The 26,566-nt window shown below is 35.3% G+C and overlaps 3 protein-coding genes and 1 long non-coding RNA gene across 5 annotated transcripts; 2 read left to right on the forward strand and 2 right to left on the reverse strand.

Moving 5' to 3' along the window:
* Nucleotides 1-3,738: 3,738 nt before the first annotated feature.
* rbp4l (retinol binding protein 4, like) lies at nt 3,739-5,224 on the reverse strand. Its single transcript, XM_067375190.1, has 6 exons — nt 5,158-5,224; nt 4,886-5,003; nt 4,649-4,785; nt 4,351-4,463; nt 4,048-4,260; nt 3,739-3,909 (listed from the first exon to the last, which is right to left on the reverse strand). The coding sequence occupies exons 2-6, from the start codon at nt 5,000-5,002 to the stop codon at nt 3,899-3,901; spliced, it is 591 nt and encodes a 196-aa protein (XP_067231291.1). The 5' UTR covers nt 5,003; nt 5,158-5,224; the 3' UTR covers nt 3,739-3,898.
* pde6b (phosphodiesterase 6B, cGMP-specific, rod, beta) lies at nt 4,666-20,054 on the forward strand. 2 transcript variants are annotated; one of them, XM_067375184.1, is made up of 23 exons: nt 4,666-4,792; nt 10,983-11,775; nt 12,515-12,667; nt 13,061-13,150; nt 13,251-13,391; nt 13,506-13,580; nt 13,894-13,958; nt 14,066-14,132; nt 14,236-14,283; nt 14,366-14,515; nt 14,602-14,745; nt 14,840-14,905; nt 15,186-15,332; nt 15,433-15,540; nt 15,914-16,023; nt 16,113-16,200; nt 16,276-16,376; nt 16,555-16,662; nt 16,772-16,835; nt 16,912-16,986; nt 17,141-17,224; nt 17,330-17,483; nt 18,467-20,054. In XM_067375184.1, exons 2-23 carry the CDS (start codon nt 11,305-11,307, stop codon nt 18,526-18,528), a joined length of 2,571 nt encoding a protein of 856 aa, XP_067231285.1. In that variant the 5' UTR covers nt 4,666-4,792; nt 10,983-11,304; the 3' UTR covers nt 18,529-20,054. The 2 variants fall into 2 exon arrangements, with proteins under 2 accessions (XP_067231285.1, XP_067231286.1); XM_067375185.1 differs by lacking the exon at nt 4,666-4,792 and adding an exon at nt 4,998-5,106.
* A 1,125-nt stretch (nt 20,055-21,179) lies between these two features.
* LOC137013157 (uncharacterized) lies at nt 21,180-24,215 on the reverse strand. The gene is made up of 4 exons (XR_010893670.1): nt 24,058-24,215; nt 23,181-23,235; nt 22,186-22,284; nt 21,180-21,292 (listed from the first exon to the last, which is right to left on the reverse strand). It is a non-coding gene; the product is annotated as an uncharacterized lncRNA (long non-coding RNA).
* Nucleotides 24,216-25,342: 1,127 nt separating this feature from the next.
* Nucleotides 25,343-26,491, forward strand: hspb9l (heat shock protein, alpha-crystallin-related, b9-like). The gene has a single exon (XM_067376786.1). It carries the CDS (start codon nt 25,417-25,419, stop codon nt 26,032-26,034), a length of 618 nt encoding a protein of 205 aa, XP_067232887.1. The 5' UTR covers nt 25,343-25,416; the 3' UTR covers nt 26,035-26,491.
* The last annotated feature ends 75 nt before the right edge of the window (nt 26,492-26,566 follow it).

A 26,566-nucleotide genomic window follows, 5' to 3' on the forward strand; every position in this document is an offset into this window, starting at 1 on the left:
AATCAATCATCCCTGAAAAAGACAATGGACCTTTTTTTTTTTTGCCACAGCAGATTATATCACGTTATACTAATGGCAAAGTATATTAAGTGTTTGCGTGCTTTGTTCTCTTTGTTCCTTTTTTATTGCTAAACAAGACTCATTATGACCTTTCAAAACATTGTTTTTCCACAGCAAACAAAGCATGAGCCCAAGTTAATTATCTTTTAAAAACAGGTCAGTATGGTCATTTATATTTGCTGACGTTCTGCCACTTTGTTAATGTTCATGAATTGTAACTTGGGCATTACAGTAACTATGGTTACTCATTGCTTTTGCCACTATGTTTTAAAAATGTGTACGTGTCTGCACTTCAGTGAACTTTTGTGACATCAGTTATATCAAGTAGATAGTTTCCAGAAATAGTCTTTAGAAAAAGGGTTTGGCATCAAATTTGTTCTTTTTGGCTGGCATTATCAAAATTTATTTTTTTTTTAATAACTGCAAGAACTAACGTTTTCGGAGAGAATTATATAACAGAATATAGTCTATGACTGCTTGATGATTTGTGACAAACAGACCTAAATTTAAGCGTTTTTTTTTTTATTATTATTTAAATTTTAAATGTTTTATTTTTTATTAAATGTTTCAATGTAACTTCTGCATGATGTTGCATGTTATAAACAAAAGAGGGAGCTGTGTTGTTGAAATGTAAACATTAAGATTTCATTTAATCTTATTTTTAATTTTAAGGATTATTCGGTTGTACAAGTTCAGAAAAATCTGTCACATTTCCAGTCTGGAGTCTGTACATGTGTACATCTAGTTTACCTACATTGACAGGCTTTAAAAGCCCCTTATGTCATTAACCCTGACTTTCTCCAGCTGAGACTTGGCTCAGTACAGACAATCTGTTCTGTCTCCAAGACACCAGCTGGCATGAGAATACTTAACGGCTGACAGCCATAACATAAACAGTTATCAGAGGGTATTAAGCTATTGTAGATAAACTGGCAAGACCTCAGCTGACCCAACATGTTATAATGTACTGGATTAGCTCATACAGTATAGGCAAAACTTTTTTCTTTGAGTCTTTTTAAAGCTGTTGCATTGACTATGTACCTGTATATTGACTGTGTTACTGCTCAGCAAAACACATACCTGAAATTAACATTTCAGTTAACATTTGAAATTGAAAAGAATAAGCCTATCATCTTCTGATAGATCTTACTGAATACATATCTCTATGAAAATCTTCAAGTTTGTTCTCTTATCACTGGAGAAAAAATATTTTTTTAGGAATTGAAAAAGGAAATGTGCCCCCAAATTTTAATTTGATTTTAATTACACTTTTAAAATCCAAGTTAATTCAAATCAATTCCTAAGTCAAATTAATTCTTAAAATCATCTGACACATTCATTTAAACTACATAAAATCTTGTGAATATATATAGGCTACTGTTAGGAATGCAAAAGAACTTATTTTTCTGCAAATATAATTGTAGTAATAGAAAATAGAATTATAAATACTTGGTAAGTACTTAACATTTGTCCAGTCTTTATAAATGCATTTGCTTTCAATTTGCATTTAATTTGTTTGGAACCAAGAGTTGTATGTCAGTTTACAAAAATCTGTCACTAAAGCCTAGTAACTAAGTGGATAACTTGATCTACTTTTGGCTACACAACACCTGTCCAACTTTACCCAGTTAGATCTCAAGAACTCTCATAAACTTTCTGTAAACCTTTTCCATTTTTAAAAGGGTCAGTATGTTCATTTATATTTTCTGACATTCTAGTTAATTTTGATGAATGATTGGGCATTACAGAAACTATGGTTACTCATAGCTTTTAGCACAATATTCTAAACATGTGTATGTGTAAGTTTCCCCATAATCTTATAATTATGTTTCCCAAACAGAAATCTTTCTTGTCCCTTGAATTTTTTATATGTTGATTCTGTTTTTCTTGCCATTGGTTATCAGTGCAAATGTGCAGGGGAATACAGTCTCTTTCATTTTGTACACAAAAGGGGCTTTTAAACTGCTGTTGTAATACAGTGCACAGCATAAATGAACAAATACAAAAGATATATTTTCTTTATGATCACTTATACAATTCATGGAAAGATGGCAAAACTAAAATGTATTAAACATATAATAAAAACTGAGAAATGTTGTTAATAGCCATAAAATAAGTAAATTAGCTGATTTTGTTTAAATTAAGGATTGCGGAAATAAGTACACCCTAGATTTAATTCAACAAATGTATAATATTCTAGTACTTAGTATGCCCTCCATAATTTTGAATATACTGCTCTGACCCTTCTTGGCACGGAGTGTACAAGCGGAGTGTACAAGTTCATGACAAATTGTCACATCTGTCCTGTTTAGCTCCTTAAAAGCCCTGATCTTTAATAGGGATTGTTGCTCGACCCGTCTCTACAGAATCCCCCACAGGTGCTCAAGAGTGTTAAGATTGAGAGCAATACATGTCCACAGAAGGTTTTTCACCTTGGGAGAATTCATATCCTCATTGTCATGCTGAAAAAAATGCCCAACAATGCAGGGAATGAAGAAAACATCTTCTGTTTCAAGTTTGTGTATTAAATTACACAGTTGTGTGTGAATTCATGACAGCATTGATAAAGCACAAATCCCTCACACCTTCAGCACTCATACATCCCTATATAAGAGCTTTACTCCACTGAACTTTACTGTGGAAACCAGGCACTTCTCACTGTACTCCTCCTCTAGCAACACCATAACATTTTGGATGCTGTTAGATCCAAAAATGATTGATTTGGTCTCATGAGACCAGAGTATTGATTCCCAGAATCTATATTTTGTAAATATATGCTTTGGCTACAGCAGGTAGTTCCAGTGAGAACAACAACCATGCATGTCATTTCTGCAGGCTGCATCTTACTCTGTGAGATAAACAGTCACTCTTTTCATAGCTTTTGCTGGCTCTGAGACACTCGCTTGGTTTTTCTCCTGCTCTTTTTCTAGCAAAAAAATCCCTCATCACTAAATGAAAGCTTAAAATGAAGGCCCGATTATTTCAGGGGCCTTGTCACAAATCCATTGTTTTTGAATTTCTGTGTTACTTTTGCTATATTTTCACACTTAAAACAATGATTGTCCCACTGTCCTCTTTTGTGCTAAGAAATAAGTCTCCTGACAGTTCTCTCCCAAGTGGTTCCATTGTTGTCAGCATTAATTCTGAGAATGATTCAGTGGGCTATATAACACTTTTAATTGTCAAGAAATGACTTCTCTTTAAATGTTTTGGTTCAACATACTTATCTGTTGATCAAACATTGCCTTAAACTTACACCAGAATTTTTTTATTTCATTTAACTTTTAGGAGGGTGTACTCATTTTGCTACACATTTTATCACCTTGATAAGAAAATCTTATTTTCCTAAATAATTTTGACATGCTTCTTTTGTAAATGATTAAGCAGACTTGCTGGAACATTATATCTCTAAAAAACCCTAACATGTCTTCTAAGTAATTGAGTAATTGCTGACTTTCAGAAGTTTCAGAGGGGGTGTACTCATTTATGCTGTGCACTGTATATTTTAAATTTGGAGTAATCTGTAAAAATATCTTTTACCAGACTAACTTCACATCATGGCCAGTGATACTAAAGATGTCAGTCATATGCAAAGCAATACACAATCACCCACCCCTATAAATTAAATTAAAACATGACTAAAATAAGTTTTGTTTAAAAAACATTTATTGTCACAGACACTTAACACAATTCATGATTCCCTTGAGATAAGAATTTCAATGATCTGATATCTCCCTGATTCACACATGCATCTCTACAGCACTGAAATGGAATGGCCGTGGGTGACGCTTCTTATGCCAGCATGCTAAAGGAATCCCTCTTCGTTTCCTCTAACACCTTAGCAAGCCCCTGTAAAATGAGAGATGAGAGAAATCAGACAGGCAAATCCAAACTCCATCTTTATCTGCATATTAACCTCGAATGAATATGACTCCATTTGTTGTCTTGCAGCTAAATTGAAAGCCTGACTTCTGTCCATGAACTTACCGGACTGCAGCACGGGCTGGAACTGACCAGCCATGCAGATCTCTTCCTGTTTCTGGCGGACGATGCGCTGGATTGCAGGAGGTAGGCCACGGGGGTTGCGTGAGAAGACCAGGGCATAGCCGTCATCGCATGTGCCATCATCCTTCAGAGTGCGGCAAGCATAAGTGATAGCATAGTTGTCGTAGTCGGTGTCAATGACCCAGTAGTTGTCACCTTTATGAAGAATAAACAACAAAAACTGAGTCAAATGATTCATGTGACAGTAATGTGGGTACACATGTGAAAATAATCATGTCTTCTGACCTCCACTAGACAGATAGCTAGCCAAGCCCTGATAGTTCATGAACATCTTGCCAGGAATGGTAGGGTCAGGCACACTGTATTGCGCAGCCATGTCAGCACACACAACCCAGAATCTGTAAAGAGTTAGCAGGGTTAGCATTAACATGTGACATTTTTAAACTTGATTTCTGAATCAATCCTGAATCCGTAAGCAGCAGGATTAGCATTAGCATGTGAAGTCATTGCTGTCATACATTAAACTTGCATTATAAATCAAATGTCATTGAATTGAATGCTTCGTTACAGATTTGCCACTAACCCGAAAAGAGTTACGCGGCCCTTTGAAGAGGCAGTCATGGTGCCATCGTCATCAATGGTGTATTCGGCAGAGATGTTGTCCTGGAGGAAGAGTCCCTCTGGGTCTTTCTTCTGCTGAGCATACCATTTGCCTGCATACTACAAGGTACAGTACACCAGGTCAGGTCATCCTGTCTGTTTTGCATCAACATTATTAATGAGCAAACATTTATAGAACATCAAACGGCATACTACATACTCTCTTGGGGTCAAAGTCGCCCTTGACTGTAAAACTGTCCACAACGCAGGAGGCAGACCAGCAGCGCTCAACATAGGACAGGAAAACCACCAGCAGGGCAAACTTGTAGTATTCCATTCTGAGCAGCGGGGAAGGAAAGCACAGGTGAAGAAGTCTGATGCAAAGCTAATCAGCTTAGTAACTATTTCCAACAGTCTTTTTCATTACAGTTTAAACTGCAGGTTAGTAAACCTCATGGTCCAGAGGGCCTATACAAAAACTCTAGATCTTACCTGTTTGTTTGTTTTGTTGGTTAGTTGTTAGTTTGTTCAGTGGTGCAGGATCTCTCTTTGTGGTTCTCCACAAGGCTGTGTTGTCCACACTGAGCAAAAGGTCTTTTATACCAACTCTACAGACAGGCTTATTGATTATTTTCACTTCTTGTGACTAAATAAGGTTCTTAAAGCTATGGTTAATCCGGTTGTAGAAATCCTCACTGTAATCTGGCTTCTCGGTTGAACCCTCCCATGCTTGCCATAAAAACAAAAAAGCTTTATGCAACTAAGTGGAATATAGTGAGACTTTGTCTAACTAAAACAAAAACATCTGGGAATAGGGTTCGATGAAGCTGAAAGAATCAGTTTGTAAGCTTTATTTATGAAATTGTGTTAAACACCTACTGTAATGTTGTTAGGTTTCTGGTAATTTATAAAAAGATTTATAGTATAAAGATATTCCTCCACAGATAACAACTCATTATAGACTCTTTATATATTCTAGAAAGTTATGGTCGTATATCAACTGTTAACAAATTATTAAGTGAAACTAGAATTATGCAGACTTGGGATAGTTCTTCGTCAGTTTGTGTTATTTTGATATAGACTGATCTTGATTTTATAAGTATAAATCCAAGTCCTTGATATCCTGGATGTTGATGTCTGTTATGTTAAAATGCAGATACCAATGTATTTCCAAAGATGAAAAAGCTTTAGCTAATGCAAGATGTATTAAATGTCCAATAATCAGGAAACAAGATGAAACATTTGTTGTGGTTATTGCTAATTTCACATGTCCACATGTTATCATGATGACAATAGGCTCCTAGTGGCTTTGTGCCATTTTGATGAGATGGACTTCGATTACGGAAGCAGCTTTGTTCGTTATGGGAATCCATTATGCAATGTACTTGGCTTTTTGTGGTATATTTGTGTGGTGTGATCACATCAGGATTTAAGAGGAGCCTTGTTTATAATAGTGTAGAAAAGCAGGTAGTAATTATGTAAACAAAATCTAGGTTATATAATATTTATTTACCCTAGTATGTCTAAGGTGTCATTGCATAAAAGCAATGCATAAAATTGTATCCTTTATCTATTCTGTTTCCATATTTATTCATTAAGATGTTGTACAGACTCCTAGTCACCCTCATCATTCAACTGTTATAAAACTGTCTAAAGATTTGAAGTGTACATTAATTTTAGAAGTGTCTTCAAGATACTTAGCCAGGTGTTTGATATTGAAGAATACATCTATATTGTTCCCATAAGTATTTTCTGAGCTGTTCTTTGGACTACTTCCTTTGCATATCTGTATAATCTGTGGCCAACATTTGCTGATTTAGCAGTATTAGGATTGTTGGCCTCACAGGACTCACTACAGCACTGAGATCACTTGGCTCAGATGCTATTGTGACCTCAAGAAACTTTGCTCGCAGGTGTTAAACGTGATTTCATCAAGTGCAACGTGTTCATGCCGAATCAACATCTTTTGTCAAACCTGCAACAACATTCCAATCAACCAGTCAGATTTGAGGGACAAGTTTACAGTTTATGTCAAATTTAGGCTTAGAACCAGGGTTAGGTGCTTTTACTTCAGTGTTATTGACCTATCATTTCCCTCTGATTTTAGGGAAAACTTATAGGTAGGGTTAGGTTTAAGGGGAGGGATTGGGTTTGGACTAAATTTTCAGACAGAAATGTTGATACAGGAACGTATCTTACGGTGACCGCTCTCAGGTGGGGTGATCTAAGCAACATATGTATCCATACAGTTGCCAGTATGCATGTTCTGTTACGTAATGCATAATTAGATCCTGTCTTAAGTAACTACAATGGCAGAGTTGCCATAATTTGAATCCTAATCCACTTATTTATGCTTTGCCTAAAGATGAGGTATGGCTAACCTGGCTAACCTCACCTGGCACACCAGACAGTGTTCAGTGGTATCTATTTGTAGATGTGCTCCACGGAGATTAGTACACTTCTTTTTAAAGACATTTCTTTTTTTGGCCACAGCTTCTCAAGCCATCAGCTAAATATACTTTGTAAACAGATGGCAAAGAAGACAGTGAATATTTTTTATTGTTTATATCCCTGGTTGTTGTTGTTTTTGTGCAGTGGAGCACATTTACCTCCACAAATTTATTTACCACAAATTCTGCTGTCATTTACTAATCTTCAAAACTGTATGATTTATTTATTTTTCTTCTGTAGGATGGAAAAGAAGATATTTTAAGAAATTTGTCCAACCAGTACAATGGAAGTCAGTGGGCTCTGATGTTGTTTGGTTACCAACATTCCTCAAAATATCTTCCTTTGTGTTCCGCAGAAGACAGAAAGTCTTACAGGTTTGGAACAACATGAGGATGATGTAAATAATAGCAACATTTTCATTTTTTTGGGATTACTTTAAGAAGTATAACAGGTTGAAATTGTGAAAAATTGTTTGCACTTTAACAATTGACTAAATAAATTGCTTTGATTAAACTTTTCATCAAAAAGCAGGGTCATATTAATTTCCTGACATAAAACAATTCATAGACTCCTTAAAAAACAGTGGATATCCTCACTTCCTGCTAAGTGTTTCGCAGAAATGTATCTATAGCCCCTTTGTTTTGTTTGTTGTCCACGTGAACCTCAAACCATAAACCCTGATCCTAATCCCACACGTCCCGACTGTTCTCATGGTTTGATCCTGGCCAACCTATGAAACTATTTAAACAAAGGCACTCCTTAGTGTGAGTTCTGACCATGCAAGTGCTGATCATGCATTGAATTGGCTGATGCACTTGATTAAACTAGTTTTCTGGAATCACATCCGTAGTTTCATGCTCAAATTTAGGTTTTCTTTTTTTTTTTTTTTTTTAGTTTATTTTAAAGGGCCCATGTTAGCTAGAGGTTAACAAATACATTTGTGACTAACACTTTCTAACTGTGTCAAAATTTATCAGTTTTTCAGGGGTTTTCAAGTTTTCGAGACCCACTGACTCAGCCAAACCCCCTTCCTCCCACCCCATCCCATCCAGACTCAATCAATCCAAGGACTGCATTTGAGAAAAAGTCTAGATCAGTTGAGTTCAGTCAAACTGTACAAAATACAAGATCTTTTGTATGCAAGAAAATACATTTTTTTTGTTTACATGAGTTCAAATGAGTTCAGTGAAGAAGAAAAAAACAAAAAATGAGTTCAGTGAAATTAGTCAAACTCTACTGCACCCTTGTGGGCATTGTAAGCAGTGACAAAAGCATTTAGACTACAAAAACACGTTATGTTGTCTTCTGATTCTTCATGTAAATCCTTGAGACTTGAGGTCTTTTTTTTACAAGGGCTTGAGAATTCTTTTTTTTTTTTTTCTTCTTCTGCTTCTTCTTTTTAAATTATTTTGTTGTTTTCATTTAGTTCCTGTGTGGCAACATTCTGACCATCAAAAAATTACTGATACTTGCCACTAGGTGGTAGAGTAACAAAAGAACTTTAGCAAAATTCACTTGGGGCTGGATTCAGGTTCTGATTATGCCCTTATGCGGTCAGGGCGGTTACTCGGACACTTACAAATAAAATTTGTTGCTTGTCACGTCAAAGGATAAAAATTTGTCGCACATAATTTGCATGGCCAAACAAACATTAACACTAAGACATTTGTACATAGGAATCAGTTACCCTTATCAAAATACTGGCTGATAAAATCCTATTGGTTATGGATCTGATGAGCTAATATAAAGATTGTAAGTTCACAACCTTGTAGATGTTACTGAGAGTTGACTCCTGTCCCTTCTGAACTTCTGAAGTTTCTCCAAAGAAACTGTTTTATCATTTTGTTTAACAGGTTGATTTAGTTCAAATATCTGTGTGCTCTGGCAACTAACTGACAGCTGGATACATTTGACTAAAAATCATGTACAGCTTCTAAACTGCAGGGTTCACTCAAACAAGAGAAATGTACCAGCATCTACCTTCCCTCAGCAGCCAAAGCTGTGACTTGTTTTGTGCACGTATCGAGCTATTAATATGCTGATTATCCTCATGACCTTTTGCTTAAGATGGATACGAGGCCTTTATATAGATATGAACTTTACCTAAACGGTAGGATTATAGGTATTTCATGATAAGACTCTGTTTTGTTATTCCATCTAGAGCTGCATCTTTTAGTAATTAATTACTAATATAATTTGTCAATTATTATATTTTGGTAATTATTTAGATTTGATACTGTACTTATAATTCAGGAGCAGAACCCAAACCAACAGATTTAGGAAAAGTTTTCAAACAAGCAGTCTACATGGAACTATCAATCAAAGCAGAACAGCATCAGGACTACCTATTGTTCATAATTATTTGTCCTGCTATTTTTATAATGCCATGAATATATTCTGTTTGTAAATACCATAAACTACTTTTGTAATACTGTATATTGGTGTATGATGTTCTATATTGCAGGACTGGAATATGAATCACAGTTTTTATATATATATATATATATATATATATATATATATATATATATATATATATATATATATATATATATATATATATATATATATATATATATATACACGCACACACATACACAGTTCTGTGCAAAAGTCTTAGGCCATCACCAGCTTTGTTGTTTTATAAATGTTTTAATGACCATCCATATTTATTTTTCTGTCTTTTTATTCAGATACAAACAGAAAATAGAGAAAAATGTACAAAAAATCTAGTTTCTGGAATCACATCTGTAGTTTCATGCTCCAATTTAGAGAACAAGGTTGTTTTTTTTTTTTTTTAAAGGGCCCATAGCACAAAAAAAATCAAAAATCTTCTTTTCTCTATATGTATATGCCATATCTAACTGTAAGACTGTCCCACTTTCATGGTAACTGATTTCAAGCTTATCCATGTTACTACCATACAAAATGAGGCATTCACAGAATTAGGTGCAATACAGAGATATCTTTTTCTGACTCTTTTTGAGAATTGTTATCGATGCAGGTTTTGCATTTTTTAAATTGTAATTTAGGTGCAATGTTAATTTGTCTATCATGTAAAGAAACGCATTACTTTTAAATTCAAAACAAAATATCTGAGTTACTTTTTCAAATAAGTAATGCAAGTTGATTGACATTAATGATTGACATCTCTCCTGTCCCCATGTTGAAAGAAATTGGGAGTAAGTGCAGAGGCATTGTGTCTAAATATGATGGTTATTGTAGTTCTAGACTAAATGTGAGCATGCATTTACTTATCTCAGTTGCACAAAAACAGATTCAGTATTCCTCAAAATTAATAAAAACTCAGAATATTACTCAAACCTGCAGTAATTAAATGTGAAATTACACAAATCACATTTTTGTTTCATTTTTTTTTTTTTGCTGATATAACATTTCTTTCCATAAAGAGTAACTAAGTAACACAATTAGTTACTTAATTAATGTAACATTACTTTTCATAAAACTAAGTAACTCAGTTAGTTACTTTTTTTAGGGAGTAACAATATTGTAATCTAAAACTAACATCCCCAATATTGGTAATAAAGAATCTTCAGATATACTGTACATTTGTTCTTTTCCATTTTTTTTAGGAAATCCCTTTCACTGCTCCCATTGTAGCTGTCACATTGAGTAAGAAGACAACTGGGGTGCTGAGATAATCAGCTAGTGGCCTGGTTAAATAGGGCTTAGTAATGAGGAGTGTGTTTTTAATAAGAACTTAAAGAGCTTGTAGCGTAAAGGCCAGGCTTTAGGGAGAAGAGACAAAGAGGAACAAAGCATATGATTGTGCATTACCACTCATACTGTATGATTGTAGCTTTTCCTCTATAACCGTCGTTAAGAGCACCTCTTCTTTTTCCCAGGACACGAAGAGTGTTCAGAGGAGGACGTTGGTCAGTTTCAGCTGTGGGCTCAGGCTTTGATGCAGGTCACCTGATCAGTTTTACTAGAGCAGATCCTGATTCACCTTCAACACTATTAGGAAAACACCTTGCTGATGACAGTTAGATTGGACACGGGTTGCCCCTGCTGTGGCAGGCATCTCATCTCACGATTTCTCTTTTTCGCAACCATTTGAGGATTATATGCTGTAAATTTTCAGTTGTTTTGTTCTGAAAACTCTTTTGAACTCTTATTACTTGGCCATTACCTGCCAGTGCTGGGACTGGGCCAGAAGATCCCAAGATGAGTGTCAAAAAGGAAGACGTGGAGAAGTTCCTGGATGGAAACCCAAGTTTTGCCAGGAGCTATTTTGACAAAAAGCTCAAACCTGGTGCCGTGGCCTCGATCTTGCACGTACCAGAGTCAAAAGTGGATGTGGACACTTTTAAGGAGATAAGCTCGATAGAGGAGGGAGCGATGTTCTACGATCTCATTACAGATATGCAGGAGAACGTCAATATGGAGAAGGTGATTTTTAAGATTCTGAAGAGAGTCAGCGCTCTGATCCACGCCGACCGGTGTAGCCTGTTCATGTATCGACAACGGAACGGCATCGGCGAGCTGGCTACGCGTCTCTTCAACGTTAATAAAGATTCTGAGCTAGATGACTGTGTGGTGCCTCCGGACTCTGAGATCGTCTTCCCTCTGGACATCGGTATAGTAGGACACGTGGCTCAAACCAAGAAGCCCATCAATGTGAAGGATGTTACACAGGTACGAACCACTCTGAAACATCTGTTCACAGATCAGACACACTTTCTAAAACTTGATTGAAAGAGACTAATGAAACTATCATACATTATAAGACTGCAGCTGTGGTCATATTTTGAGGCTCGGCAAATCCTCTTGACATAATCCATTTATTTCAATATGCCATGACCCATGTCCAGCATGAAGGATTATTTCACCTGTGGCATTTATGTAATGATCCTCTCAGTAGTTGAATTACTCACACAAAACCTTGAAAACGTTGTTCGTTTAATAATTTGCACAATATGTTGTGGTTGTTATGGCATCTAGACAATTATTTTGATTTGTTAAAAAAGGGCGAAAAAATTTCTTTTTTTCCCATCTACTTTCTAATATCCACACTGTAAAAAATAATTGTTGGTTTAACTTAAAAATGTAAGATAAAATTTTGAGTTCATTGAAATTAAAAATTTGAGTTAATACAGTGAAGGCGATTGGTTTAATCAACAGAAACTCAAGATATTACGTTATCTGAACCACATTAATTATCTAAGTTGATTTGACAAAAGAAAAAAGGTGTTATTTTCTAAAATACATATTTCATCCATGATGAGATGTTGTGGTTTACTAACATCAAGAGAAAACAAATTTTTGTTTGCAGTCTGATACTATGACAACATTCGATCTTGAGTAATAAATACAAGTATAAATGTGTGGGGATAGTGTGCAATGTGTGTGACAACTAACTTTGCTTTCACTGTAGGATAGTCACTTCAGCACATTCGTTGACGAACTTACTGAATACACCACACGCAACGTCTTGGCCTCGCCCATTATGAATGGCAAGGACTTAGTAGCTGTCATCATGGCAGTCAACAAGACAACTGGACCCTATTTCACAGATGACGATGAGGATGTAAGTGTCTGGACACGTCTATTTGGACATGTTTAAAAATGTACGAATGTCACTGCATTAGATAACAAAATATCAAACTAATTGGTATTTATTTTAAGTAAAGTCAGCACAAGCACAACTTTCAATACATTTTTTTTGCATCACAGGTTAGATTTTATATGAAAAAAAAAACAATATATACTGTTAAACAAAGACAAGTATTTAATAACACTTAATTTGAACACATTTTAAATGGAAATAATCCCTAAAAGTGTTTGTTTTTGCATTGTCTATCTGACTTATATATTATATATATAAAATGATGAAATGAGACACTAAATACATACTTTGCATTTACTGAGACATTAAAGCTTACTTTGCATCATGTTATTTTCTTAAACTTTTTCCTCCTAGCTTTTTTTAAAGTATCTGAAAGTTTGCTCTCTGAACCTGAAGATTTTTCATCTGAGCTACCTTCATAACTGTGAAACACGTAAAGGACAGGTCAGTCTGCATAAGCTTGCAAACACTAGCTGGTGAAATTATTAAAAATGAATTGAAAGAGATATGATTTTTAATGCATTTTTATATATCTCTGACATAGCTGCTGTTGTGGTCAGCTAACAAGGTGTTTGAAGAGCTCACAGACATTGAACGACAGTTTCACAAAGCTTTGTACACCGTGCGAGCCTACCTCAACTGTGACAGGTACTCTGTGGTGCTGCTGGACATGACCAAGGAAAAGGTACGTCAATCACTATAATTGCTGAAAGGAACAGAGGCTTCATGCTTAATTTAGAGGATTCATTCTGTCCTGTTTCTCTCTAAGACTGACCTGGTGGTTTTTGTTCTCTTGCAGGAGTTCTTTGATATTTGGCCGGTGTTGATGGGAGAGCAGGCACCTTATTCTGGCCCTGTAACTCCAGACGGAAGGGTAGGCTGCATTTTTCTTATTTCAAATTAAAAGGATTGCTCAGCCAAAAATCGAAATTGTTTCATCATTCGCTCACCCTCATGTCGTTGCGAACTTAAATAACTCTTTTTGTATGGAACAATCTAGCAGAATGTCTGAGATGCTTTTTTTCCCAAACAGTGACACCTGTGGTCACCATTCACTTTTGTTGGAAGAGACATTTTGCTAGATAACTTCCTTTTGAAAAAGTAACACGAGTACATGACAGAATTTTCATTTCTGAAGGCCTTTAAAATGCCAATAAAATCTAATTCCCATCTTTCATTTCACTTAGGAAGTCATTTTCTACAAAGTTATTGATTATATTTTGCACGGAAAAGAGGAGATCAAGGTCATACCGTAAGTTGTCTTTCTTTTTCTAGTAGCCATTTCTTCTTAAGTGATGTATCCAAAGTGTGGCTCCTAAGAGCTGGCATTATTTTCTTGCTTTTTTCTTTTTTTCACAGAAATCCACCTCTAGATCATTGGGCTTTATCTAGTGGATTACCCACATATGTAGCAGAAAGTGGATTTGTAAGTTGCTCCTCTATTATTTTGGGAACGAAGTATGGTTGATTTTTAAAATGGTAAATATGTATTTACATATTTATTGATTGATTTTTATTGTGTGTTCAAGATTTGCAACATCATGAATGCAGCATCAGAGGAAATGTTCAACTTTCAGGTAGATATGTTTTGCTATCTAAAACATGTTTAGTGGTTGAAGTTCCCTTGACTTGCAGTAATAACACTTTGTGTTTCTGTAGACGGAAGCTCTGGATGGCAGTGGATGGACCATCAAGAATGTGCTGTCCCTGCCAATTGTCAACAAAAAAGAAGAAATTGTTGGTGTTGCAACTTTCTACAACAGGAAGGATGGCAAACCATTTGATGACCATGATGAACAACTCATGGAGGTAAAATTGATCAGTTGATTAGTAGAATCACAGAGATGGGTCACCACTGACTTGAGTCACGGAACAATGCGTTGTTGTCCTGACAGGCTTTGACACAGTTTCTGGGCTGGTCAGCCCTCAACACAGACACCTACGACAAAATGAATAAGCTGGAGAACAGGAAGGACATCGCCCAGGACATGGTGCTGTACCATGTCAGATGTCGAGATGATGAGATTCAAAATATACTTGTAAGTTCCAAGTGACTTATTTCATTGTATTTTACTGTAATTGGTTATATTTTATTTCTATTTATTTTTGTTCTATTTGGTATTACTTTTCTAGAAAACACGAGAATGTTTTGACAGAGAGCCAAGAGACTGTGAGGAGGACGAGCTTTTGGAGATTCTGGTACACTGAACTGCTTACTGTTCCTGTTATCTTATTAATTCAAGATTACTGAAGTCAGGGCACAGGCTGATCCTAACCTTCTCAGATATATAAGACAAAGAAATTCACCTTTAATAGGAAGCCATTGGCGATAACATTACAGATTCTATGTCTGCTGTAACTCTCTTAATATGTTAATTATGTTTAAGTTATGCTGTTTCATCTATTATTGCATTCTTCAAATTATTCAAAATACTTGCAAACTTTTCCTGTCTGACTTTTTTGTTTGTTTTTCATGCAGAAAAGAGAGCTGCCTGGCCCAAAAAAGTTTGAGATCTACGCTTTCCATTTTTCAGACTTTGACTGCACTGAACTGGATCTTGTAAAGTGTGGGATCCAGATGTACTATGAAGTTGGAGTGGTTAGAAAGTTTCAGATCCCTCAGGAGGTACATTTTCATATGTATAATGATAGAAACACTATATTTGTGTGCATCATGAAATTTCATGACACCAAAATGTTATTTGGCTGATATCTGCTTTAATTAGGTTTTGGTGAGATTCATGTACTCAGTTAGCAAAGGCTACAGGAAAATCACCTACCACAACTGGCGCCATGGCTTCAATGTTGGACAAACCATGTTCACTTTACTCACGGTATGACCTGCTCAGCTTACATTTACATTTACGCATTTGGAAGCCACTATTATCTGTTGTTTTCAGTTCACGCTTTCCATGGGAATTTAAACCGTGATGTTCGCGTTGATAGCATCACGCTGTACTGTTTGAGCACTTGTTTAGGGTCTAAACAAAATGTACTTTGATTTAAATCAATATTTAAAACATATTTGCAAAAATAATGCTAGTTTTCAAACAAGTTTCAAACACTCCATCTTCCATACGGATAGCCCTGCCCCAACTCTAGCCCTGCTTAAACAAATAAATTTTTTCATTTTGACTTTGTTGTTCATGACATATTTTGATACACATACTCAAAATAATAAAATCATTTTTGTATTTATGGATCCAGACAGGCAAACTGAAGAGGTATTACTCAGATTTGGAGGTGATGGCCATGATCACTGCTGGCTTCCTACATGATATCGACCACAGAGGCACAAATAATCTCTACCAAGTGAAGTCAGTAAACTACTAATACTATTTCTACTGGTACTTGTACTAATGTTGATTCTAATAATCATCATCACTTCTGTATGTTTTGTCGTTAGGTCCCAAAATCCTCTAGCCAAGCTGCATGGATCCTCCATTCTAGAAAGGCATCACTTGGAATTTGGCAAATTCTTGCTAGGCGAAGAGGTATGAGCCAGAATGTCCAGAATTTAAGCCTCCATGTTAATGTGATTTGATACTTACATATTTGCTTTTCCTTAGACATTAAACATCTTCCAAAACCTCAACAGAAGACAAACAGAGCACGTCTTCCACCTCATTGACATTGCCATCATCGCAACTGATCTAGCCTTGTACTTCAAGTAAGTTAGGACAATATGTAACAATGACATGTATTATTTTAAATGTATGTTGTTTCAAACTCATATGCTGTTATTTCATGCATCATGCAGCTTTTTATACAATGACAGTTCATAGTGACCATGGCTGTTCATTTAAAGAACTGAAACTGAAAAAAAAAACTCTTTCTCTGCCTAAAAGAAAGAGGACAATGTTCCAGAAAATTGTGGATCTCTCCGAGACATATGAAGAGGAGAAGAAATGGGTGGACTTCATGTCTCTTGAAACAACAAGGAAAGAAATTGTAATGTAAGTGTTTTCATTAATGGCTACATTAGGCATTTTAGCATAACTAATATTTAAAAAAAAAAAATCATTTTGTGCTTTTCATGTTTTCGTATTTTTATTAATCGACCAGGGCGATGATGATGACAGCATGTGACCTCTCGGCTATCACAAAACCATGGGAGGTGCAGAGCAAGGTAGGAGACGCCAACTGAAGAATAACTTCACTTTTGCTTCTCTGGAATATACAAAGCATGATTTCTCCCATCCTAGGTTGCCCTCTCTGTAGCAGCTGAATTCTGGGAGCAGGGTGATCTTGAGAGGACTGTTCTTGAGCAACAGCCCATTGTGAGTACCTGTTTGTTTTCACACAAAACTTGCCATGCTAATATTGGTGGTTATTTTACTATGAAAGCGGGCATCTTGGAAACATTTGGGAAAAGAAAAAAAAAAAGAATAATCTGAAAAGTTTATGAGGTGTCTGTGTTTTCTCTTAATCTAGCCCATGATGGACAGGAACAAAGCTGCAGAGCTGCCAAAGCTTCAGTGTGGTTTTATCGACTTTGTCTGTACTTTTGTCTACAAGGTACCTTTATGAATTCTGTTTCAAGAATTTAATGGCAAAAACAAAATGAAAAGTTTTGGTCAGTAAGAAATCAGTTAGCAACCCTTATCTCTTTGTATTCCACAGGAGTTCTCGCGTTTCCACAAGGACATCCAGCCAATGTATGATGGCATTCTGAACAACCGGATGCATTGGAAAGCAAGGCAGGAGGAATATGAGGCAAAACTAAAGGAAATGGAGGAGGCATTCAAAGCCAAACAGGAAGCAGCTGCCAACAACGGTTTGAATTTTAGATACAGTCTTTTATCTAAGCTTTTATTCAGTTGTATTCTTATTTTTGTTTACTGTATTTGTACTAAATTTGATGAAACCTATAAGCAAACCCTCATAGCTCATCTTCAGGTTGACATTTGACACTACCAGTGTTCATTATCGCTCAGAAGTTTGGGGTTGTTACGTCTTTTTAAAAGTTTTTGAAAGAAGCCTTTTATGCTCACAAAGGCTGCATTCATTTGATTAAAAATACAGTGAAAACAGCAGTATTGTTAAATATTATTAACATTTAAAATAGCCGTTTTCTATTTTAATACATTCAAAATGTAATTTATTCCTGTGATGGTAAATTGTGATTCATTTTCAGCAGCCGTTATTCCAGTCTTCAGTGTCACATGATCTTTCAGAAATCATTCTAATATGCTGATTTGGTGCTCAAGAAACTTCAATGTTGAAAACAGTTGTGCTGCTTAATATTTTTGTGGAAACTGTGATACATTTTTCTTTGAGATTCTTTAATGAATAGATTATTTGACATTTAATTTTAATATTAATTATAATAATAATAAACACTGATGCCAAACTTTTGAACAGTAGTGTTCACTGACCACAATGCTACATGGCCAAAAGTATGTGGACACACAAAAATCATTTGAAAGTTATGCAGATTAAAAGGAAAATGGTCGTCACTTTGCTGCTATAAAAAAGGTTTTATAGCCTTTATATCCACAGCAAAAAACAGCAAAACTCAAAACCAAAAATGTTTTATTCTGTAGTTCTTTAGAAAACCCTATATACTGGTGATTTAAATAACTTGGACAGCAAAAATCTAACCTGAATGACATGAACTTTAATCATCTCAAAAGAACTTGGTCATCACAAATCCCAGACCTGAACTGGAATAGACAAACCTGAGTGTCCACATCCTGTCGGCCTTACATTGTATGATCTAACACATTTCTATAATTTGGATTCTGTGTTCTTCTACAGCTGCAAATTCCAACAGCACCGGTGGATCAGGATCAGGGTCCAAGACCTGCTCCATCTGCTAGAAGAAAAAAAAACAACAACTCTACAGAGGACTGGGCAGCTCGAGATGCAACCTAGCCTCTAAGCATTACGTCAATCAAATGTGGGGATGCAACCTCACCACCAGGATCCCCAAGGATCTAATCAAGAGTGAGTGGGAAAAAACTATCAATGCATTATATGCTATCAGCAAGCCACAAGACCACCTGCTAACCAAAACACATGTTGGATCTTGCCTACAGTTAGTATTACTGTTCCATTGTGTATCCTTTGGGTCATAGTGTTTGGTTTAAGCATTTTCATTGGATAGTAATCAGTTTCAATTAATCATAGTGCAGCCTTAACAGGAAAAATCAGGGGTTAATATTGCAAATATGGTTCAGATTAATACGATATAAACATTTCCCTAGCATCATCTATAAATTACTTTTACTGGATTGTTTTTCATTTAGTTCCTCACTGGTGATCAGTTACTATTTAATATCAAGCAGGTCCGTGACAATTTCAAATAACTATGTACAGAAAGTTATTGTACTTTAAAGATAACTTTTTCTCCATTTTGTAATTGCAACAATGTTCCATTTCCAGTTCCAATGTTCCATTTCCATCATTCATAACCTCTAATAGTGATCACATTGTACAGCTTGGAAGCTAGCTTTCAGATCACTAAACATAAGAATTTTATTTGACTTCAGTAGGTGAGACATTAGTGCTAAATAAAATATAGCTTCTGCTAAGCAAGATATGAGTACAATGGTGGTCAGCATGTATAAAGACTGGGTTTAAAGTTATAGTTGTTTTTATTTCTGACAGGAAATGCGCAATTGTCCTTCAGACTTATTTACATCAAGTGCTGTCATGGGTGTTTTTTACTGAGCAATGTCCCATTACTCCGTTTCTCCACTTTTGGGACATGCGTTCACAGAGAAAACTAATTCCAGTGGCCTTGATACCATTCATCTGTTGAGTTCTCAGCTGACCTGTCATCACACCGAACCTTGACAAGTCTGTGATTAAATTCACAAAGGTATTCAGATTCGGGCATATTTTTTCCCTTTTATGTCTGACTTTTATAGGAAACAAGTTTCTCTTTCACTGGTTGTCTGTAAAACATCTTGGAAACATAAGTTGTGAATCTAATTGTGTCAATATCCTAAATAATTTATGAATTTTATGAGGTACGACTTTACATAGTTTTAAAGGACATACTATGAAGGTGTGTTTTAGCGCACTTAATGAACTGTACATGCTTATTATACAAAGCCGCTGCTTCTGATTCACATATAATAAAGGTTTATTTTAAGTAGTGAAGTTTCGGGCAATACAGAAGAAAATTGATCGATCTGACAGTGGGGGCCCGGTTATTAGACTTGTTTGACACAAATGTGATTTACTTGCAGAGCAAGTTTCATCATTGTTTTTGACAAGAATTTGATTATTTTGATTCATCTTCAAATATGATGCTCTCTAACCATCCACAATGCAGCATCAAATATGGGTGATTCCAATTAAATTGGTAAAAATGTTAAGCTTCACTTTGTATGCTCAATACCATGACAATTAAAGCATATATTTTTATGAACTTTGTGTTTTTTACATAATACTTAATGACCATTTCAAAGAAATGCTGTTCTTTTGACCTTTCTATCCATCAAAGAATCCTGAAAAATGCATTGAGAAAAACATAAAGCAGAAGAACAAATGTTTTCAACATTGATGATAATTAGAAATGTTTCTTAAAGGAGCAAATCAGCATATTAGAATGATTTCTGAAGGATCATGTGACACTGAAGACTTTAGTAATGATGCTGAAAATTCAGCTTTGCCATCACAAGAATGAAAAAAATCTTACCAAGCTCAAACTTGTGAACGGCATTGCATAAAAGCAATAACAATAGTAATCTGAGAGAGGATTTGATTCTCGTCACACATCTGCTCAGTGACTCACTCGATAAGAAAGCCTCTTATCCCATGAGAACTATCAGCAGTTTCCACCCTTCCCTTACTAGATGAATAGGTGTCATCTGCAAAGATTATCTGAACAGCTACACATCCCTACATATTCCATTTAACAATAAATCCTGACAATTCTTACAAGACTTTCAGTGTTTTTCAAGGTTCATTCACACGAAGAACGATAACTAGAACAATAAATATATAGTTTTTTCCAGCTGATGAATGATAAAAACAATGACAGCCAATCAGAATTCATCCTGCTTTAGAGAGCTCGAGCAATTAAAGCAGCAGACGACAAAACTTGGTGTTTGCTTATAATAAACAGTATATATATTAAAGAAACCAGAGATTTGAGACATCCAAAAAAATGTATATCTTGCTTATTTAAATAGTTAATGAAGTGTAGCCCTGCAGCTAAGTAGCTGCGAAGCATTTGTACAAAATCAGCATTTGCACTGTATTGGCTTGACCTAAATCCTGGGATTTATGCTAAACCATGGTCAGGCTTATATAACCGTCCTCCCTCTATAAATGTCACTACGACAATACAGAAAAGACAAAAAAGTCTACAACACATTCTCAAAGAATGATCTTGTTTTGTTGCACATAGTGCATACAAATGTAAACTAATGAAAATGTTATTTTTTTGTGGAAATCCCTATGATGCATAAGTGCCTAAATGATGGAAATGAGGAAAAAGAAAAAAAAAATACAAAAACATTTTTAATTTCTGTCTTTATTGAAAAATAGAATTAGGTTCATTGTGATTTCTCATTTGGTGCTGGAATGAATACGTCATGGAGATTTACTTCAGAATGGTGTCAGAGTTTGCTGTGGAGATAAAGAGAGAGATATTTTCATATTTTGTAATATTTATGGTCAAGTTAACACCCTGTATTACAACTAAATGTGTCATTATAAGTTATGCCACACACACACACGTTTGTTTTTGTGAATTGTAGGGACTTTCCATAGGCCGCAATGCATTTTATACTATACAAACCGTACTTTCTATCCCCCTGCCCTACCCCTACCCCTACCCCTAAACCTAACCATCACAGGAAACTGTGCACACCTTTATTTTCTCACAAAAACATCATTTAGTATTTTATTAATTAATTTACATTGTGGGGACCGGTGGCTGGTCCCCACGATGTAGGTGAACTCAGGTTTATATTACATCGTGGGGACATTTGGTCCCCACAATGTAATATAAACAAAAGCACACACACACACACACAATGAACTTTCAGAACTTTCTCTAAATCATCAACGAAGTAAAAAAAAATAATAATCCCCTGAAATTCTGTTCCATGAATAACACTTCTTTGCATTTGTTTCATAGAATATTTGGCTGTAAAGAATTTAAAAGAATCTAAAGCAAACTTCGTCCCTAAGTTAAATTTCAAATGATCTAATGTGCTACATCATCATGAGATGCTGTTAATGTATTACAAAATAAAAGGGGACTTTTTTTTTTCAGTGAAACACCATTTCAACGTACTGTATCTCCCTTTTTCATAGGTTTGGTTAATGTAAAATGTCCATATTGTGTCACCAAGGTCAGAAATTAACAGATGGGGCAGAGTTAAAATACAACCCAAAAATTCTTTGCTTTTTTTATTTGCAACATCATCTGATATATATTGTCATAATATATTCGTTATATTGTAGAATAAAAAAATATATATTTTATTTACAACTATTTCTAACTAGTTACAGACCTTCAGATAGCTGTTTGTAAATGCGCTCTTGCTCTTCCCTGAGTTTCTTCTCTTCCTCCTCAATCCTTCTTTCTTCAGCAGCAATGGGCTTCAGATAATCTGGTGAGCAGATTGATTTAAACACCATAGAAAGACAATTTATTGAAGCAGAAAATACAATAATGAATTAATGAATGACAAACTTCACACATTATGAGGTACGACTTTACTGGGACAATAAAACAATACACACTAAACAAATGTATAAAGTAAACAAATGTTTCAAACAGATTAAATGGCAAAAGAACTGAAGAAAATAGGGAACACTTTACAATAAGGTAAATGCATTAACTAACATGATCTAACAACAAGCAATAGCTACATTTGTTACAATAGTTATTCTTCTTTAAATACAACATGTTAGCTCAAGTCCATTAAATAATATTAAGAGGTACAACTTTGATTTTAATAATGTATTAGTAAATGCTGAAATTAACATTTACTAAGATTAACAAATGCTTTTTCATTGTTAGATTTGTTAACTAATGAATCAACTAATGTTAACTAATATAACCTTTTTATATTTTTTTATTTGCAGATTTAGATAGTTAGCTTTTATATATCTCAATATAAAAAAATACAAACATACTAATAGAACCTTGTTGTAATGTGTTATTGAACAATAAAGAATCAGAACATTTTCAAATCAATATCTAGGGCTTGTTTTTGTCCAGATTTAAAAGTTTAAAAAAACAAAAAAACAAAAACCTAATTAAGTATTTTTTTTTTTTTTTCAGAATTTGGTGCTGAGATGAACACCAAAATGAATACAAAGATTTGAATGGATGTTTTTGGAACTTTTAATTACAGTTCACTCTAAAAATCTAAATTCACAATAAGAAATTATTCACTGTATTTTGAAGTGCCCACTATTGCAATATCATACATGTTCATTATCGTTGTGATATATTCCATTACAGTATATCAGCACATGTCTACCATACATAAACACTTACCATATCTCTGCTTCCCATAAAGTAATCCAATTAGCAAGGCTGACCATCTTGCTGTCTAAAATCAGAGAAAGAAGACTGCAGGTTTGTTTACTGGTAGACTTGTCAGGCCACTCTGATATTTTATAAATCTGTTTCTTTACTGAATACTATTAAAACATGTACATACATTTTGAGGAAATACAGTTTCAATGATGTTTAGATCAAACAATAGCTTGCAAATCACTATGTTTATGGGTACTTGACTACTAAAAGTGAACAAAGTTTGAGGAAATACAGTTTCAATGATGTTTAGATCAAACTCTTGGGACATAGGTTATGGGTACTTGACAGGACATTCAGCAATGTCCTCTGGTGTGACATGCTATAATAAAGTCTAAAAAAATATTTTAAAGAAAATATTTTCAAATATAAAATACGGCTTTTACATAATTAAGTACACATTGTGTATGACCTCATAATTATTCAGTGACAACAGGAGCTATTTATATTTTTGTAAATTCACCTCACCGCAGGACTATGTACAACTTTAGTCATTTAACGTTACCCTTATTCATTCTATTTAAACATTTGACACGTTCATTCGCTGTTATCTTTGCAACATGTCATTGTAATTGTCAACTCTGTTAACATTCCTGACCTTGCAGTGCTGAGAATAGGCAGCTAGCTGGCTAACACATTAGCTCATCCACCGGCTACAGCTGCTATGGGCTTGACAACAACCTCTATGCTAAGCTAAGCTAAGAAATTAGCGCTAGCAATGTGTAGCGAGCTATTTGCTGAGGATGAATGAAGGTCGCTGATATATACTAACAAGAATAAAACATTTTTCTGAATATAAAACACAATTTGAGGGGCATGTTCTTAATAAAAGCTGTACCTTGATGAGCGGGGAGACCTGTACGGGAGGAACCATGTTTGAATGGATCTCTTCAGGCAGGAGAGGAAGTCAGTCAGTGCGCGCTCTGGGCTGATTGATTCTACTGTCCGTACACCGCATTCATGTCCATGAACTTTTGTGACTTTTTAATAACCTTTTTAGCAGTTCACTCAAATATCCTACCTATATTGTGACAACTGAGTTGAATTCTAATTTATTTTAAGTATGTAGGCGACTCTATTAACGTTTTTAGCAGTTAACTTCAATGTTTTTGAAGTACAAATATAATCTCTCAAGTAACAATGGGTAGTCTGTTTCACTCATTCATTTTAGAACTTTAGTAGGTCTATATTTATTATTATTATTATTATTATTATTACTAATACTACTATTATTATTCACCATTTTAACATTCTTTTTAGCAAGTTAAATTAAATAGATGACTTAAATAGTGTGACAAAAATGTTTTTATAGTATAAATATTCTATATATCACTCAATTAATATAGGATATTTATTTATTTAGTTACTTAGTAGTAGTAGTATATGATTTAGCAAGATTGGTCAACTGCCCGTGTTCATTCAAATACAAACTGTACAATCTGTATATGTAAAACCAATCTATAATTACAAAATCTTACTCTAAGAAAAAGAAAGTAAAAATAACCTTGACAAGACAGGTCATGGTTATTCTATAAAGATGAATTCCATCATACTTCCTAAATAGATATTGGAAGTCAGTCTCCAAGTGATATTACGTTTGTTTGTTTGTTTGTTTTGTATATCCTTGTTCCTTCCTTTTGAAACTATTTCAGGCGGTGACGTCGACAGAGGCGTTGCCAACACAGGTGTCAGTTTCAGAATCCTGAGGGATTAGAAAGCATGTTGGGACACTCATAAGTTAAATTTAAACACAACGGACAGAATGTGAAGTAAGTGATGACACAAAAAGAAAACATTGAAGTATTTATTAGAGTAACCCTGCTTAGCCAGAATTATTAATATGGTATATTAATATAAAAGTAGGAAAACTTTTCTTGCATTAACCTCTTCCCTTAATAGAAAGTTATGCAGACCCATTAGAGTGTCAGAGTGATCACTGTAAATAGAACAATGATGCACTTCTCTGGTATTTAACAGATGGGTCACAAAAATACAGCTGACTTGTTTTGGAACATGACTGCAAGTGCTCAGTCATAGCAGCTCTTCGACAGGCTGACACATACTGTGGTGCTAATATCGGAGCGTTGCTGGAATGTTCTGAGGCAGTAGGCTATATAAAAGCATTGGGTCTTGTTAACTGGGACAGAAGCACAGACAAAGTCGACCAGCTCAACACAGCACCGAAAATCCACCAAAGATGCTTTGCCCAAGCACATTTCAGCCTCATCTCAGCCCATTCATGGACTTCCACTGGCCAGTACGCAGCCTGTGGCCGGAGACGAGACCTCTGTTCTTTCAGATCGAGAAAGAAATGATGAGACACATGCAGGAGATGAGGCACAACCTGGAGTTCATGGAACGCCTGCACCAAAGGATTTTTGACGAGATCGACCATGTCCCACCCATGATGACTTTCAAACCCATCTCATTCCAGGTCGGAAAGGAAGGAAGCCACTATGCACTGACACTAGATACGAAGGATTTCTCTCCGGAGGAGCTGTCCGTCAAACAAGTGGGCAGGAAGTTGCGGGTGAGCGGCAAGACAGAGAAGAAGCAAGATGATGGGAAAGGATCGTTCTCGTACAGATGCCAAGAATTTAGGCAGGAGTTTGACCTTCCTGAAGGTGTGGATCCTGAGACGGTGACCTGTTCGTTAAATAATGGCCAGCTACAGATACAAGCACCCAAAGAAGCTAATGCTGTGAGCAACGAGAGAGTGATTCCCATTACCTACAGTCCAGCTGTGAAGAGTCCTGCTCCTCAGAGCCCTCAGCCTGAGAGCCAAGCAGCTGAGCCAGAGTCTACAGATAACTGAGCTTAGCCTCTATGAATATATAACCCACAATGGAACAAATGACTACACCCACATAAAGCTCGAACCTAAATGATTGTAAAAGAGTTCAGATTTTTATCAATGCTGATTTATTAACTGTATTAACATTTTGTTCATTGTATTAAGATTTTCTAATACAGAAGTCAAATACTTCGGTTCAGTAATATATTTGTTTTTGTTAAATTGCAAAGAGATGTTTTTGCCAAAAAGCTTATTTTGTGAAATAAACTAAAAACGAATCTGGTCCTGGGAATAACCACCATGTTTATGTAACTTGAAAGATATTACACAAAATATGATTAATTGTATTAAGCTGTATTTATTTATTCATATTTTTTCCTTCCATTTTTGTCATTACAATCTTCTTCAAAATGCATGGATTAGGCTAAATAATAAAACATTTCTTAAAGACATCCTGTGGTAAAAATCAAGTTTTTCATGTTGTTTATATTTCTATGTGGTGTTTTTAATATGCTTTAAGACAAACCATGTGCAAATTCATGTCAACACTATT

Source organism: Chanodichthys erythropterus, chromosome 22 (assembly GCF_024489055.1).
Source record: "Chanodichthys erythropterus isolate Z2021 chromosome 22, ASM2448905v1, whole genome shotgun sequence".
NCBI classification, from domain to species: domain Eukaryota; kingdom Metazoa; phylum Chordata; class Actinopteri; order Cypriniformes; family Xenocyprididae; genus Chanodichthys; species Chanodichthys erythropterus.

What these genes read in the sequence shown, in the direction of transcription:
- pde6b (XM_067375184.1), top strand. Translation starts at nt 11,305, where the DNA reads ATGAGTGTCAAAAAGGAAGACGTGGAGAAGTTCCTGGATGGAAACCCA. An exon ending in CTGTAACTCCAGACGGAAGG is followed by an intron (nt 13,581 to 13,893) that starts GTAGGCTGCATT and finishes CATTTCACTTAG; the next exon opens with GAAGTCATTTTCTACAAAGT. An exon ending in GAGGAGATCAAGGTCATACC is followed by an intron (nt 13,959 to 14,065) that starts GTAAGTTGTCTT and finishes TTTTTTTCACAG; the next exon opens with AAATCCACCTCTAGATCATT.
- rbp4l (XM_067375190.1), bottom strand. Translation starts at nt 5,002, where the DNA reads ATGGAATACTACAAGTTTGCCCTGCTGGTGGTTTTCCTGTCCTATGTT. An exon ending in GGCCGCGTAACTCTTTTCGG is followed by an intron (nt 4,464 to 4,648) that starts GTTAGTGGCAAA and finishes AACTCTTTACAG; the next exon opens with ATTCTGGGTTGTGTGTGCTG. An exon ending in TAGCTATCTGTCTAGTGGAG is followed by an intron (nt 4,261 to 4,350) that starts GTCAGAAGACAT and finishes TTCTTCATAAAG; the next exon opens with GTGACAACTACTGGGTCATT.
- hspb9l (XM_067376786.1), top strand. Translation starts at nt 25,417, where the DNA reads ATGCTTTGCCCAAGCACATTTCAGCCTCATCTCAGCCCATTCATGGAC.